This window comes from Ptychodera flava, chromosome 8 (assembly GCF_041260155.1).
Source record: "Ptychodera flava strain L36383 chromosome 8, AS_Pfla_20210202, whole genome shotgun sequence".
Classification (NCBI taxonomy): domain Eukaryota; kingdom Metazoa; phylum Hemichordata; class Enteropneusta; family Ptychoderidae; genus Ptychodera; species Ptychodera flava.
The window spans coordinates 33,490,559-33,502,896 of NC_091935.1; the positions used below are offsets into that span (position 1 = coordinate 33,490,559).

General features: G+C 35.0%; 1 protein-coding gene across 8 annotated transcripts in view; it reads right to left on the minus strand.

Annotated features, from left to right (window-relative positions):
• Positions 1-12,338, minus strand: part of LOC139139117 (protein sidekick homolog) — a 112,178-nt gene that overhangs the window by 25,772 nt on the left and 74,068 nt on the right. For 6 of the 8 annotated variants that reach the window (XM_070707905.1, XM_070707901.1, XM_070707902.1 and 3 more), the window contains 4 exons: positions 9,114-9,395; positions 7,003-7,120; positions 5,087-5,253; positions 3,274-3,431 (listed from right to left, as the gene is read on the minus strand). In XM_070707905.1, coding sequence (XP_070564006.1) covers positions 3,274-3,431; positions 5,087-5,253; positions 7,003-7,120; positions 9,114-9,395 — 725 coding nt within the window. Of the gene's footprint in view, positions 1-3,050; positions 3,206-3,273; positions 3,432-5,086; positions 5,254-7,002; positions 7,121-9,113; positions 9,396-12,338 lie in introns of all 8 variants that reach the window. The other 2 variants (XM_070707907.1, XM_070707908.1) reach the window with 1 other exon arrangement.

Below are 12,338 nucleotides of genomic sequence, written 5' to 3' on the forward strand. Positions count from 1 at the left end.
GTTCCATTGCAGTTACAATGAAAGAACATCCGACTTTGAACAGCAAAGATGAAAAGTTTATACGCACTTGTATTTGATTTGATTAATTAATAAAATCGTTTTTAGTTAATTAGTAGTTGATTCAGTAATACTTAATTAAGTAATACTTTGGAAGAGAGATTGTTTGATAAAAAATGAAACCACAAAGCTCAAATTCTGAAAAAAACAAAACAATGATCATTGAAATTTCTCTGTGATGCAGTGTGTGTGTACAACGTAGATGATTAATGTATATGTGTCTGACTGTATGTTTATAGGTGTATCCATGTGTAAAGGTATGTGTCTTATTCTCTTTTGATAGATTTCCTGGAGGTCAAAAGTTGACAGAGCAAGATCAAGCTTGAAACCTTCATATGGCATAGAATTGTTTCATATGGCATCGTGGTGTTTCATGTGGCATAGAATCGTTTCATGTGGCATCGTATATTATTTCATGTGGCATCGTATTTCATGTGGCATCGTATTGTTTTATGTGGCATCGTACTGTTTTACAAGGCACTGTATTATTCTGAATAGCAATGTAGCAGTGTTTTATTTCTTGTTACATTCTACTGTACCGTATGGCAGTGCTATATGTCATGTGGCAATGAATTGTTTCATGTGGCGAGGTATTATTTCATGCGGCATCGTAATGTTCCATGTGGCAGTGCAGTATTTCATGTGGCAAGGTATTGTGTTATTATGTGGCGATGAAGTTTCTTTTGGGAGAATATTATTTCATGCGACAGCGTATAATTTCATGTGGCAATGTATTCTTGCAAAAAAAGTCCACTTCAAATGATGATGGGGCTGTAACAAATTCAGGCAAAAGACTTAAGGCAGAGGAGAAGCAATTTTCATCGTTTTGCGATTGCAAATTTTTGAATTCACCTGCTCTGAGAAATGTGAAAGCATTTCTGTTAACACAAAATATGCTGATAGTGACAGGCCAATCATGAAGCAAAGAAAGTTTGTACACTGCAAAGACACGGCAAAATTTGAAGGTACATTTTTGCACATTACAAAAGCATCATTTGCATTTGGAACAGACATTGGAAAACATTGCGGACAATACTTTGATGGAGTCAGGTTTAAACACGGGAACTTGGGACATGCTGTTAGAAATAAAACTGCATGCAATAATACATACAATACAATGTAATATTCATATATATTCATCAAAACATCATGCAATATGCATATCAACATAAACAGACCAATGTTTCAGTTCACCAAAATGTCATGCAATTAACTTATAAATGGAAAATAAATAATCTAACACATGCAAAGGTGTTGATGTGGACATACATGCATACATTATGTACATATAACTGTGTTGTAAATAAAGTATAATGCTTGTTAGAAGTTGAACTGATCAACTGTATCATTCTGATCAAGCAAAATCCATTCTTAGCAGATATATTTATCATTCCTCATCAGATGGGATAAAGTGTTTGAACCAATTTTTATGAAGATTTTCAAAGTTCAGCATTTCTTTGTTTTCATCATGCATACTTTCCCTATTCCTGAATTTAAGTTTCACCAAAATAAAAACTTTTACAGTAAATGAAACCAGATTTCCTCTTGAAAATGATAAAAACAGACTGTAAGCTAGAAAATACATCATTCACTCCAAGGAAAACTACAGTATGTACATCAAAACAACTACATCCCTTTGTGAGTACGATGCCACACGGTAACTGACTTCTGAAGAGTAGGACATGTTTTGTATGAACTGCAAAAAATCACACTTTCAAATTTTGAAACGTTGTGTTTTCCTGCAGTTAGCCATGTGAAGATTGTCTGAGTAAATTTGTATCTTTCCCGAAGCTGATATTTATTGTCAAGACAAGACATTATTTAAAGGAACTTCACTTTCAGATTTCTTCAGTGAGCGACCACTTTCGTCAAGATATTTTTATGGATGTACTTGTAAAACAGCAATATCGCCAAGCAACAGTGGTCCACAAGGGGGAGAAAACACCTTCCTTGGTAAAAACACCTTCCTTTGCCCTTTGCTGATTTTATAACGTCACCCAGAAAAAACCTGTTGTTCAAGCCTAGGCATTAAGTAACCATGGTTACCACTGCTTACATCCGTATACACACATCACATGCACACAATGTGATCCTGATTCAACTTTTCAAGCTATAAATGCTATACTAATTATAATCAGTATGCCCACGGAGTAGGCTGACCAGTGATAATACCCTTCTTTTGATATTTTACATATGTGCTTCATTGTACTGATGACATCATCTTACACAGTCAATACATCAAACCAACTCTTTTTCTCAAGCTTGTCGTAGAAAGTCTAGCACCAGCGAGAAGCATTCACAGCTAGTTCAATGCAGTTGCAAATTATGTGTTTTCCAACACTTTGGACCCCTTATTCCTGTCTATAGGTAAACCCATCCAGCAGTGGGGATATGCTACAGTCTAGTTGAATCAACGTCAAGCACATTGTCTGTTTGTGATCAGATATTTATTAAGTTATTATTTTTCTCAAAATAAAAACTATGTTGATATTTTTTGCCAAATACAATGGCCTTATGTCATGGCATGGATGTGGTTAATATCAAATCCTACCATTCTTCACCGGATTAGTTTCTCTACAATGTACGGATGCCACGCCTATACAACAAGCGGGTTAAATCGGCAAACACAAGAACACCTTCATTCAATGAACTACAATGGCACAACCCACAAACCATGCGAGTGCACTGTCATTTGAAAGTATCCCTGTCCACAACTGAACAAACGGGTGTTGCTCGTGGCCGTGATAGACAAAATATCTGATGAAGGAGATAGCATGTCTTTGAAAGCTCATCTTATACATGTACTACTACCAAGCTGATTTTATGGTACTACAACTCTCTCAGATTTTCTTACAAGCCGTGTAGATATACGTAAATCTTTGGGTGGGAACTTCAATGACAGTACAATTTACCAATATTGGCAACAGACGTGAGTCATCTGCTATAGCTCTACGCAACACATCAAACAGAGAGGCAGAACTAGAATGGGATACCTCGGTCCAGTCAGTCTCCCACTGACTGGAGTATTGAACCTTATACTGCAGCCGGAAGTAGGCAGAATACCAATCATGAGGCTGTTGCCATGACACCAAAACAGACTTGGCCCCCAACGCTCGTACAAGCACATTTTCCGGTGGATAGGGTATGGCTACAGACAGGACAAAACAGACCAACAAATGTTATTCGCATGAAGTAATGTTTGAAATAAGCCAGTACCTGCGACCACTCTCCCAGCTCCCACTGACTCTGGTATTGTACCTTGTACTGGAGGAAGAAGATATCGGCATACCAATCTGATGGTGGGTCCCATTGGACTTGTACAGACTTGGCAGTTTTAACGACAACTCGCACATTTTCTGGAGGGTATGGAATTGCTGTTGACAGAAAGTTAGCAAAAATTTAAATTTCAAAATCCAAGATCTGTTTTTTTTGTACAGCTTTCTCCTTTGCCATTTTAAATACATTAATGTATTAAAGTAGTTTATGATACATACATATACATGTACTCTGTACAAGTATTTCAGATCACAAAAATGGCAATGTTCAATCAATCTGAAGTCAAATTGAAGTCCCAATATTTGATGGGGGAATTATGTTGTACTTCCATTGCTGTTCTCATAACAAAATTTATCAATCTTGCAAATTTGTGATTATTTTGTCTCAGATGTATATTGCTGGTTGTGATCATACATTTGTTATTTATCAAACTTTACACAAGACATTTGCTGATGCTGAAAAAACATTTAAAAAATTGTATCTTCTTTCACAAGTTGGTGTGATTATTATGGTTGCTGAAAGTCAAATCTGTTGACCCTATGCTTTTTATAGTTTCAATCGCACCATCAGTGGTCACAAAGTGCCGAATTCACCATTCCTGTGAACATAAGTTCCAAACGTTTCATCAAAATTTTCTGACAAAACTGTCTTCACCCTGTGATCTGCAAATCTTGTCAACAAACCATCAGCAAGTGTTCTGGGGTAATATTGTCACATCCCTCTCTTTGGATATGTTGATATCAGACAATTACAGATTGGTAATGTCACATTAAAAATGTCATTTTGGAGAAAATCCTGAGACAATACTTCAGCAGAATGTGTCATGGGAACAGATACATGATCAATAAAATGTTTACAATTCTTTTCTGATCTACCAATTGTGGCAGCTCATTTAAACCTCTTAGAGTAAGAAAAATTTTCAACATCTTAGTTTTCAAAAATCGAAACTTTCATGTTTTTCCTCCACAGAGCTCATAGTCTGTCCCCTGCCCTGTTTGAGGAGAGTTTGAACAAAAGTTTAATTGTTTCACTTTTGAGGCACATGCTACCTTTAAAAATAATATAGCAGTGCAGAATATCATCAGCAGGTAGATTTCTGATTCAAAAATAGTAGATTTATGTCCAGTCATCATTCGCATCAATTTGACACCTCTGTATACTATCCGTTTTATTCTGTGTACAATAGTGTGTTTGACAAAATCCTGGCCATCTCATTCCTTAATGACACAAATATAAACAACTGCAGTATTTTCTCAGTAAAATTAATGAAGTCGATGCATAGAGGTGCCTGTTGTATAATGAGAGCAGTGTGGAGTTAGAGAGAAAACACAGTAGTCTGACTGTCAAATATATAACCTCACCAAAGTGGATGGGAAAATAGAAATCACATCACTTTTACCAAAATGTCAATAATAAGAAAAATTTGTTTTCTTTACAGATGGATGATGATGTTATAGTCAGACAAAAACTCCGATTTCAGTTTTTGATAACTCAGAAATTTTTCTTTCATACATAATTTGTAACCACGGTGACAAGATAATGTCATCCTTGAGACAACAATCGTAAATCAAGTCAAATTTCTCTCATCACCGAAGTAAGATTTTGCTACCTTGTAAAATGTATGCATGATAAAATTTTCATGACGCTGACAGCCACAGTTTGTAAATGACAAATGCATAACTTTTCTGTCTGAAGCAAAATGTAAGACAAGCTGGTTAAAGCGTATCAACAGCGGTGATTTTTGTCCACTTACTATCTGAATCAGGGTTAAAATGTTTGTCCTTCTCCGTTTGTCCGAGTGCATTGGTCGCAGTTACTCTCATAACATGCTCGGACCCTTGGTTGGCGTAAAAATCAAAGAAGCATGAATTGGGTCCTTTTTCAATGTCATCCGGACAGGCTTTCCAACTTGGCTCATAACTGTGAAGAAACACATGATCACAGACGATGACTTAGCCTCGATGCCTGTTTTGAGGAACTTCAAAAACATAACCTGTAAGCACATAGCTAATTAATTTCAACTCCATATTTTAAAATCAACTCTCGATAATCTCTGTGAAAAACTAAAAAAAAAATTAAAGCTGCAAGCAGTGTTGGTGGGGCCCAGGCAGTTAACATGATTAAAAGTGCTTACCTGAAGATACTGTGTGCAAAAGTTGAGCTTTAAATGGTGTTTTGGTTCTTGTAAGAATTTTGAATATCATCTCGTGGTTATCATAATATGGCCACCATATCACATGACATAGCCAAATGTGATTTGCACACTTGATAGCACTCAAACTAAGGATGGTGCGAGTAAAAGTTCAGTTAAAATGGTGCATTGGTTCTGATGAAGCAGATTTATGAAGAGTAAATTGTTTTTTTTTCGAAATCCAATACGGCAGCCAAGGTAATTTTTGGAAATCCAATATGGCCACCAAACCACATACCTGAGCCATATCAAACTTAAATGTACATACACTAAAGATGATACACCCAAAATGTCAGTTTAAATGGTTTGTTGCTTTTGGAGGAGAAGTTGTTTGAATATTATTTGCTGGTAATCGTAGGTTTTTCACAAAAAAACAATATGGCCGCCAAACAAAGTGACCAATTTACATGGCCTTCACAAACTTGATAGTACTCACAACAGTAATGACTTGAGTAAAATTTCAGTTATAATAGAGTCTTGGTCCTGGAGTTAAATATTTTTTTAAATAAAAATGGATTTTACAAAAAATCCAATATGGAAGCCAAACTACGTGACTGATCCAAATGCTTTTCGCAAACTTGACAGTACTCTTACTAGTGATAACATATGTACAGTCTCCATTCAAATAGTCTGTTGCTCCTGGAGTTTTAGATTTTTATAGATTTAATTGAAAATCCAAGATGGCAGCCAAATCACATGAGTTATCCAAATGCCTTTCACAAATTTGATATTACTCTTAACACTAGTGGTGACATGTAAAATTTGAATTCAAAGGGTTTCTTGGTTCTTGAATTTAAGATTTTTATAGATTAAATTGGATTTTTTTTAAAAATCCAATATGGCGGCCAAGGTCACGTGACCGCTAATGATTTTATTTGCAAATTTTAAAGAACAGAGGATGTGTATGCTACAGATGAAATTTCAAATTAACCAGACCCCTAAGTCACAAGGAAAAGCAACTTTTAGGTTTTCATAAAATCCAATATAGCCGCCAGGCCACGTGACTAATTAAAAATTCAAGGGTTAGGTGCACCACCTCTCATTGGCCCTGATCACTGTTCCAAGTTTGGGAAGTGTACATGCAGTGGTTTTCCAGATCTAGGCTGGCAAAAAATTGATGGAAGAAGATGAAGAAAAAGAAGAAGAAGAAGAAGGAGCAGAAGAACCCTAGCAAAACCATTTGGGGCCCAGCCTTCTAGGCTTGGGCCCCTAATTATAGATCCAATACTACTTCATACAGGTTGGACGATCAGTGAAGATGTCTTTAAAATGAACAACTGTTGAACATTTAATAGACTAAGTGGTATTTCTAAATATCAAAAGTCATGCGTGGAAATTAAATTTTGATGAAACTCACCTCTTGTTGCTGAGGTGCGGTGCTTATTCTATCTATCATAACACACACCTAGCTGTCATCTGAACGTAAATTACACTTTTTCAGCGCAATTAAAAAACAGTTCATAAATACATGTACTTACTACAGTCTCCAGGTAAATTCGTAGGTAGTGGGCAGATAACTGTCTATTGGCTCCCAAGTGCACCACATATCTCCCATGTTGTAGCAGACGCAGGTGAAATTCACAATGCCCGGTTTTGCTGCGGAGATACAGTAATCCAAATTCCATTACAAAGGATACCACTCTCGACGATGATAACCATCGCATAGTAACAATATTGGTGATACAGGAATGAAAGGAGGCAGCATTCTGTTCATGTAGCAAAACTATAAGTTTCTAGAATATCTTGTAAAATGTTTTCTTTTCCCTTTCTTTTAAATTTTGAAATACAGGGAGATGTAGCCTTGAAACTAAGTGCAGATGATTTTTTCAAAATCCCTGCACAGTTTAACCCTTTCACCACAGTGGTTTGTCCCGAACCCATTGTTATCAATGGTGAGTGTGGACCTGTTTACAGGGAATCGGGGGTGAACAGGTTAAGGCGTGCAGAATATTTTGCAGTGTGTACACACCAAAATCCCATGGCCAAATTGTGAAACAAGTGGCTTGGCAACCAATACTGTTGTAGCTGTGGTTTGTTACACAATACGATACCTGATTCAGCATCTCAAAAATCTACAGAGCTTGCGTGATGAAATTTGCAATCGCATGTATTTTATGACAAAAAATCATCATGAAAACACTCAATCAGTGGAGAGCACATAACATCCAAAAACCTCGGTACATGTACCAGCTGTTCTAGTAATTATTCATAAAATAGTCTCATATTGACTATAAACCTGAAAACATTATTTATATGACCCTCATAATAGATCTCTAAATAACATCAATAGAAGCAACATGCCTTTGCACTTTGAAAGCAATCAGGCAAGCAGTTTGAGAGAAAATGATGCACACTACAATCAGAAAATTGGCTCCAAACATTTAAATATTAAAATTTTGCCTTTATTAATTTTGTACATCTTTAAACTCTAAATAAGCTTATCTGTAAGAACGTGTTTGCCAGATATGAAAAGTATCAGATAGATATGACAAAAATTCATCTTTTGACAAGAAAGTTATCACAAATGTTTTGATAACATTCCCTGCACCAACGTCTGGTATTTGGAACAACCAATTACAGAAGTGGTTATTAACCCGTGGTGTGCTACCATGCCGTCACTCGTTCCAGAGTGTGAAATTTCAAAGTCAAATACCTGATGCTGACCAGTGTTTTAGGTTCATGAGACTTAAAATCACAGAGAAGTATTCTATATTTAGCCTTATTATTATTATTATTATTATTATTATTATTATTATTATTAATCTTTTTTTAAACTCGATAACTCCATAGGTAAAACACCTCTTTTTGTTTAGGTCGAATAGACAAAAGAAAATCATATTACACTTACGGCACAAGCATGAAAACACAAAAAACACAGAAGTACAAATATAAAAAAAAAACTACGAAAAGGCATCAGACAAGTAAGTATTATACAAAAAGTTGTTACAAGATTTCTTAAAACTAGTCAGTGACTCAGAGTCCCTCATTGATTTGGGGAGATTGTTATATTCATCCACACCTGCAACTGACAAGGTGTTCTGATAAAGAAGTGTACATGCTTTGGGAACTTTAAGGAGGTTCTGATTGGAAGAACGAAGTGGTCTGGAAGAGATATAATTCTTGAACATACTGGTTATTTAGTCAGGGGTTAGATTGTGAGTTGCTTTGTAAATTTGGGCCATACGGTTACAACAGAGTTTCAAGTTAATCGGCAGCCAATGAAGCTGCGTATACATTTGAAAAGTGGAAAGAGGCGGAACAATGTCAAGAATAAGTCTCATTGCACGTCTCTAAAATTCATCTAAATCTGAGAAATTTCACCGTACAAGCTCATGTCATAAATAAAAACACTGCAATGTAATTCCTAGACCAAATTTTTCACTTCCATATTGATCACATATCAAATTGCTGATTATTGGGAGTCACATATGAAAGGTTAAATTTGCATTTAAACTCCATTGACAATGGAAATTGTCACTCAACTGACTGTTGATACATCGTAAAGTGTCAGATTTGAGTTTTGCTTGTCCAAGGCAAGCACTCAATCAAACAATGACATGTCCACTCAACAGAGGCACTTAATACTTACTTCCGACTTGAAGATGAGTGATTGCCATGGCAATGTTTTCCTGCGCAGAGGCTCCAAGCACACAGGAGTAGTTGCCACTGTCTTGGATTGTTACGTTCTCAAGGGTCAGCTGTGTTGTGGTGTTGTTTACCACGGTTTGGACATCAGACGGAAGCATTGTGTCTGCCAAGTACCAGTGTACATCTCTAGCCGTGTAGCTCACGCTGGATTCATTCAACTTGTGTTTAATATCACAAAGGATTTTCAAATTTGACCCCTGTTCCACAACCAAAGTTCTAGGTGCTGTGGAGAGAACATATACTGGTTTAGCAAGGAAGCTCGTCATTGTTTTTCTTTACCAAGTGTTGTCTTAGTATCCATTACAGAATTGTCTATTGTATCCTCCTCCTAAATTTAAGAAGCTGAATGTAAAATATGGTGTAGTAGAAATCGCACTTCTTTTTTTTTATTGAGCAATATATATATATATATATATATATATATATATATATATATATATATATATATATATATATATATATATATATATATATATATATATATATATATATATATATATATATAATAACACACGATATTATTACTTTGTATTTGTAGTAGTTTGCGTTATTATTTATAAGCATAACACTCTGCTTTCCACATTGAACACTTTGATTTCTCATGAGGACATCTGTATACTTTGATTTATAGATACAGAGTAAATTACTTGATTCATTAGCTTTCTACTTTCATACATATTATTAATTTTTGGCTCACGTGTTTACACACGTGGACATATGTCGCAGCAATGTCTGTCTGTCTGTCTGTCTGTCTGTCTGTCTGTCTGTTGGTCCATTATCTCAAAAATGGCTTATCAGATCAGAATCAAATCTGGTACATATATTCAGTTTGCAAATGGCAAGAACTGATTAGTTTTTGGTGGGTGTGGCTTGCTTACTTTTTGCTCATTTGCATAATTAATGATTTTAGAAAAAACGGCTATACATTGAGAACGACTGCACACAATTTGATGAGATTTGCTACAAATGTTGATCACATCAAGATATATCAGCTGTGCAAGTTATTAAGGGGTGACGTGAAAGATAATTACTAATTTGCATATTTAATGAAATCTACTAATTAGGCATATATATCTGAATTTACTCGATCAAAATTGACGAAACTTGGTATGCATATTGAGGATACTATGATTTAACATTACTGAAGGTCATAAGCATTTTTACTTCATCCAAATCCTAATTTGCTATTTAATGACCTTTTGAAATTAAGGATATATATTTGAATTTACATGACCAAAATTGATGAAACTTGCTATGTACATTAAAGATACTATGATAGAACATTATTAAATGTCATTAAGCATTTTTACTTCAGCCAATTCCTAATTTGCATATTTTATGAACTTTCCTAATTAGGGGTATTTATCTGAATTGACGAGACTACAGTCGACGAAACTGGCTATGTACATTAAAGATACTATGATAGAACATTATTGAAAGTCATTAAGCATTTGAACTTCAGCCAATTCCTTATTTGCATATTTAATGAACTTTCATAATCAGGGATATTTATCTGTATTGACTAGACAAAAGTTGACGAAACTTGCTATGTACATAAAGATACTATGATACGACGTTACTGAAAGTCATTAAGCATTTTTACTTCATCCAGCTCCTAATTTGCATATTTAATGAATTTTTGAAATTAGGGATATATATTTAAATTTACATGACCAAAATTGATAAAACTTGCTATGTACAGTAAAGATACTATTATGTAGGCAAACATTATTGAAAGGCATTAGGCATTTTTGCTTCAGCCAATTCCTAATTTGTGTATTTAATGAACTTTCCTAATTAGGGATATATACTTGGATTTATTTGATCAAAGTTGGCATAACATGCTATGTACATTGATAATTATACCAGGTTATACCAATATTGATAGTCATTTCGCACTTAAGTTTTCGTGTCAGCTAATTTATAGTTTGCATATCTAATGAGCTTTCAAAGTTTGGAATATATAGTTTGAAGGACTTGACCAAAGGCATGCAATTACACTTGCTATATAAAGTGGTGATACAATGACAGCAGTCAAAGAAATTAACTATTTCTATTTCAGCTAATTGCGTATTTGAATACTTAATGACCTATAAAGTTAATCTGTGGTGAATATTGTTCATTATGTTGATCATAATACTTTCAATGAAGTTGCAAACATGTGGCAAAGGTTCAGATTTACACATAACTTCAATATATAATTAAACACGTGAGCATTTACAGTTCATATCTGTTTTTACAAATGTTGTCAAAAGAGTTTGTAAATTGTTGAATAAAGAGTAAGGAAATTATTGGAAAGTAAGTTATGTATCCGTTAAATGGCGCATAAAAAAACCCACTTATGTTGGAGTTTTCTTTGAGGGATAAATTCATAGTCACTTTTCTCTTGTTTTGAAATTTTTAACTTGCAGGAAACAATACACTGCCCTCATATCAAATCAAATATTCAGTGCCTTGTCATACACAGGGAGGCTGTTTGATCTCCAAGAAAACATAATGTGTACATGTTTGGTAATAAAAATGTTCCAAAGACGCACAAAAACAAATCGATGATTTCCATGCAAGAAGATGGAAAATAGCTGAGGGGAAGAAAACCATGAAAAAAAAATCAATCATTTCTGTTGAATAATGGAACAAAGTAAAAACGCAGGCAATGTCGAAGACAGTGGAGTGGTCCATTAGATAGTATGTGTACTATAAGAGAGGCAGTTTTCAAGCAGTCATTATGCTCAGGAAAACACCTCATAAATTCACAATTTACACATAAGTATTATTGCACGTATCAAGTGATCCATCGAATCCATGTCTTGATGGTGCAAACAAAATTTCTCGCAAAGAATGTTTTTGTATTTTTCACACACTTCTCTCACACTCACGGTGGAGTTGTTGAAAGCAGGGTGTATGCCACAGACAGCAAAACGTTGAACCCTTCTTCAGTTTCAAGTTTGAAATCTCTCACTGACGGCCATCACATAAGCATACATGTACATGTATGCTAGGGCAATGGTTCTATCATCAAAAAAATGGGAACGCAGAGGTACAACAACAGTGATCCTATCAATGCATTAAAAGATAAGAAAAGAACGGCCATGTTTGCTCTTTATCATTTCAAATACAAATCCACGATTACGTTCCATGATCTGAGTTATTACATGTGATGTATATC